The 5,146-nt window shown below is 36.2% G+C and overlaps 1 protein-coding gene across 1 annotated transcript; it reads left to right on the top strand.

Moving 5' to 3' along the window:
- Positions 1–243: 243 nt before the first annotated feature.
- LOC307153484 (uncharacterized protein) lies at positions 244–3,782 on the top strand. The gene is made up of 6 exons (XM_079862955.1): positions 244–587; positions 2,018–2,073; positions 2,198–2,488; positions 2,597–2,629; positions 2,791–2,835; positions 2,932–3,782. The coding sequence occupies exons 1-6, from the start codon at positions 583–585 to the stop codon at positions 3,117–3,119; spliced, it is 618 nt and encodes a 205-aa protein (XP_079719081.1). The 5' UTR covers positions 244–582; the 3' UTR covers positions 3,120–3,782.
- Positions 3,783–5,146: the final 1,364 nt, after the last annotated feature.

A 5,146-nucleotide genomic window follows, 5' to 3' on the forward strand; every position in this document is an offset into this window, starting at 1 on the left:
CGTTATGCTGTGATGTGTAAGTTGTTGCTAGGCGACACGTACGACACATCACTCTCTTCCTGGTTAGAAATGCCCCTGCCCCTGTCCCAAATGGCACACTTCTTATGCACTTTAGGTCTTGTGGACTTACAATAGCTGCCGCGTGCGCGACGCGTTTCCTATGAAACCGTGTCCCATTTGTCGTTTTAGGTTTCAGAAGGGTGCTCGCGAGCGCCCCTTGCGGTCGATATGCGCCCTCGATGCGCACTTGCCGAGCCCGCACTGATGCGAGGCTCTATGATGCGAGGTCAGCAGCACCCATAGACTGTAAAAAAAATAGGCAGCACCCGACAGTCAACGCGGTGTTACGTTTTGAAAGTGAGAACTTGTAGGAGCCCGTGAGTGCGTAGGCTGCCCCCACCCGTTGCACTCGCAATCCAATAGCAGTTCGTAGGTGTGCTCGTTTCGCCTTTGTTTGTACTTTCCATCCTGATAAATAGGAGAGAGATCTTTCTGTAGAATAAGGCAGAGAATACTGTTAAGAAGAGGAACTGGGTGGTGATTTAACGACAGTCAATTGGACCGAACTCATGACTGCACGAAATGTTGTGAGTATAGGCTACAGCCTCGATAAGTAGGCTAGGCTACTTGGATAGTGCAGAAGAGCTCGAGATCTACCACACTATGAGGCGTTTTTAGGCAGTATTGAGGGATTGGAATTGAATATTGGATAACAAACTGCATTTAATACATCGCTCATACAGCGTTTTATTAGTTATGTGGGCATGTAATAGCCTACTCATACTGCGTTTTTTTGTTTTGTTTTTACTTAAGTTTTAGGTTTAATTCAATATTAGGCTATACTTTCCTTGCAATTTCTTTGTATTTTTTTAGTGAAATGTTTTAACAATTTCCGAGAGAAAATTGTTTCAAAGTAAACCTTTTTTCAGCTTTGCTTATATAATATTCAATAAAATCGAAGAAAATTTAAATAAAAATGAGCTTAGTTGCCTTACAGTTTTGTGAATTGTGTAAGCTATCAAAAGCTCTACTTTTGTGAAAAAGGGAAGTTTTGTGTTTTTTTTACTTTATTTTTCCACAATAGTTTATCTTCAAGTCAGAACATGTAATGTACAGTCACGCTTCAAATAAGACAATTCTTAGATCGTATAGCCTAATTGGTGTTCGCACTGGGGCTGGCGTGGATACCAGTAGCACCTCAATGCAGTGCATGAGATCCGGGGGGCGGAGTTGGATCCAGATATAAGGGGTGGAGATTGATGGGTTTAGGGATTAAGGGGTGGAGATGGGTAGGTTTAGGGGTGGGTTTAGGGATCAGGGGGTGGAGACAGGTAGGTTTAGGTATATGTAAGGTGGGAGGAGTTGGATTTTATCCGACTCTTCCCCGTGGATTTCATGTTCCGCAGTGAGGACCATCTCTTGGATACCGCCTTGTGTTATAGTCCGCTGTGAATCAGTATCTGGGTGACTACTGTTTCAGAACAACACACTCCATTTTAAAGTTTGTCATGGCAACAATGATAGCGTAGACAGCAACAAGATATATAAATATATGATGTAAAAGTGAATTTAATAAGCCTCGTATTATTATTTATTTTGAGTTAATAATAATTTTAACTCAGTTTGATGGGAAAACGGGTAGCAAAATTATACTGTTTTTATTTCTAACGTTGAGTAAATGTTCATTAAAGCCAATACAATTGTTAAAGGCAGTCGTTTTTTTTTTTGTTTTTTTTTTTTGTTAATATTTTGTCCATGATTATATGATGATCCAAAGGCCTCTGGTAAATACAATTAAATTACATATGTGCAAATATAACAGGACAAATCATGTAATTTATGCAGTTAAGCTAATGTGATTAAAACTCAAGAACAGATTTCCCCAGCATGCAGTGTGAAGAAAGCCAGTTTAATTTGCTGGTAAACTAAAATTTGGTATTATCAGGACAAGCAAATATTACCCGTATAACTGTTTATCTTTAACTACTATATTTAATACATAACTTTTTAACTGCAGGTTAAAAGTCATATCATGCTTCCTCCTGCTGATTCCAATCTGCACAGCAAATAGTGGTAAGCTCTTTTACACAACTAATGCCCATTTGATTTCTTACAGAGTTACTTCATTTTAAAAATCTGTATCAGGTCAAATTTATTGTTCCTATAACAAATCACATAAGTTCTGTGTTGTATTAAGGTTTCATAGTACATTGTGAGGGTGAGCAAACAACATTGTCCTGTCTGCAAAGGGATACTGAGGGCAAAGTGGAGATACCGGAAAATGCACTTTGGAAAAAAGGATCTGGTGAAAGGGTGATCTGGACATATTATGGAAACAGAGTAAAAGGAGACACTTACATGAACAGGACAGTACTTTTGGATGAAAATTTATCTCTCTCCATTGATGGATGTGATCAGTCTGATCAAGGCCTATACATTCTCTGCATAAATGGAAAACCTAGCTGTGAAGTTAGGCTATTTGTCAAAGGTAAATAACTCAGTTTCCAAATAAATGTTATTATTTTTAATAAAAATATTGGGTATGATGTCATTAATTAAAATGTGTCATTAAAAATAAATGTTGTATTTTTTTCAGACTCAAAACAATGCAAACCAAAAACATCCACAGGTTTGTTGAAAACGACTTGAGTCTCATTCACATATCATATGTATTAATATTGTAGTGTTTCTTAATTTAACATTAGTCTCACTCTCACATGTTTAATGCTTTGGTAAGATTCATGAATTGAGTGAGCCTCACTGAACGAAATAGTTTTTATCTTTCCACAGAACAATCAACTAGAAGCCCTGCATTTACTACTAATGCAAAACAAGGTATATAATATTATAAACAAGAATTGTTTTTGTGAGCCATCACTTTGCTTCCTCAGAGTCATTGTAATATATGTTTTTCCCCTCTTTCTGTCATAGCTTCCACAGATGAAAAACACCTGCAAACTGAAACCTTTCTACGATGCGGCATTTATGCCTCACTATGCTTGCTTGTGCTCTGCATGGTCTTGCTGGTTGTCTATGCATGCATATCGAGAGAAAAAACAAGTAAAAATGACAAGTCAGGATCTAAACTGCTCCACAAAGATAACTATGCCAGTGCATGATTTTAAATGTAATTATGACACAACAGCTTACCATAAGAATGAACATCAGAACCGAAGCGTTAGACCCAGAGGAATAAAATTAATTTTCATGATTCTTCTGAGGTCAGCAAAGAAAAGCTATGACCCAAGTTATTCCCCAATATGTCTAAACTACATTTGCCATTTCTTTATTTTTTTGATATGGTGCAAATTTTCTTTCTCTTACTGTTTGTGGTTGTATTGTCTTTGCTTGTGGCCCCCAAGGACCAATGACGAGAGCAAAGGCAATACTACAACAAACAGTAAGAGTAAGAACATTTACACCATATCACACAAAAGGGTGATGGGCAAATGTAGTTCAGACATGTTGCCAGGATGCATCTGCCCCTGTACAGCAGCATGTAAAATGAGAACAGTAAATATCTGCATATGCTTAACTCCACACATCATATCATTTCTAACTGTGAAAGAATTATTAGACATTGTTTTAGCTCTAAATAGCAAAGTTAAAAATGATCTTTCTGAATTAATCTGGGTGGAGGCATATATTCTTCCTCTTACTCAGAACGTATGGGATCAAGCTGTTACCTTACATTTTTATCTGAATATTGTTAATATTGTATATTATGATGACTGGCTGTTGTATAGCTTCTTCTTTAATAAAATATACATGTCTAATCCTTGACTTTTGTTTTACTTACTACATGGGTGCAGAGGTAAACGTATAACATCTCACATTATGGTGAACCAAACCCACAAGACTGTCTCAAATATTACCTGTAACAACAAGTGTTATAAGTCTCTGGCAAGTAAAACACACACAGAGAAGCTTAATATGACAAAAGCTGCTCATTTTAAACCATAATTACAATGACAAGATAGAAAAAGTTTTCACTTTGCAAATTTTATTCCAATATATCATTTCTTTAATTGTGAGACTGCTGAATGATCAAGACAAGGCGTTGCTGTAAATTCCACAGCAGAAGAATGTTTTTACTCATTTTGTTTCTGGAATGATAAGTATGAAGCTACTCAACTGTTATTCATTTACAACCAATTATTAACACATTCTAAAGAAATCCCAGTGACTTCATTTTCATTGTTCCAGGCTGATGAGGAAGAATGTTTTAGTTCCTCTTAAAAGTGTCTTCCTTATTCGCTAAAACACTTCTCTTCAATCTTTCTTTTAAACGCAACTTCAAAAACTGAACCATAGTTTCAGTTTTGGATAGTATTGATGCAAAACCAACCTAACATGCACACTTTAGTTATCAAACTAAATTAAATTCAGAATCTATAAATTCATATATTCCCAATTTTAGCAAAACATAAAGTAAAAGCAACACTAACCCAAGACAGCCATGATCCAGGTTTTTCTCTTTACTTTGTAGAAAACTACACATGGTGGTTCATCATGATGGAATACTGAAGAAGCGTTATATCCCTTTGGCAAGGGGAAGGGGTATTTCCCAAATTTGGGTGGGCCTTGTGGGCCATTTAGGATAGAATTGGACTTTTAACAATCACTGAATATAAATCAAATTTACTCTATTCATGCAAAGATTTGACAAACCTGAGAAAGTTCTTGAAGATGTTGAGACAAGCTGTTTGGTATGACATCATGCACAATCACTAAGCAAATTTAAGTCTATTTGTACATCACTTTTTTACAATAAACATGTTAAAGCAGTTTTACATGTATGTTTCAGTGTTTAAGAGGAGATATGTATTAATGTCTTAAAACACAGTGAGCAAGACATAGGTGACTGTAGTAAGGGGAGAAAATCCATAAGGTGATGAGAAAAAAAAATCTGAATGATTTTCCCTGTAACAGAAACACATCATACTATAGTAATCCACACTATTCAGATAATGATTTTGTTTTGCAAAACCAAAAGAGTAAATGGAATTCTATGTCTCATCAATCAGCTGTTTGCTTGGTTTCATGTAATGACATGGTACAAGGTATCACAGGTTTCCTGGAATAAGTGCAGTGTAACTACCTGGTAAACCTGTTATGTAAATGCTTATGAAAATCATATGAAAAT

The sequence above is a fragment of the Squalius cephalus genome (genome assembly GCF_949319135.1).
Source record: "Squalius cephalus genome assembly, chromosome: 25".
Classification (NCBI taxonomy): Eukaryota; Metazoa; Chordata; class Actinopteri; order Cypriniformes; family Leuciscidae; genus Squalius; species Squalius cephalus.

What these genes read in the sequence shown, in the direction of transcription:
- LOC307153484 (XM_079862955.1), top strand. An exon ending in AATCTGCACAGCAAATAGTG is followed by an intron (nt 2,074 to 2,197) that starts GTAAGCTCTTTT and finishes TGTTGTATTAAG; the next exon opens with GTTTCATAGTACATTGTGAG. An exon ending in CAAACCAAAAACATCCACAG is followed by an intron (nt 2,630 to 2,790) that starts GTTTGTTGAAAA and finishes ATCTTTCCACAG; the next exon opens with AACAATCAACTAGAAGCCCT.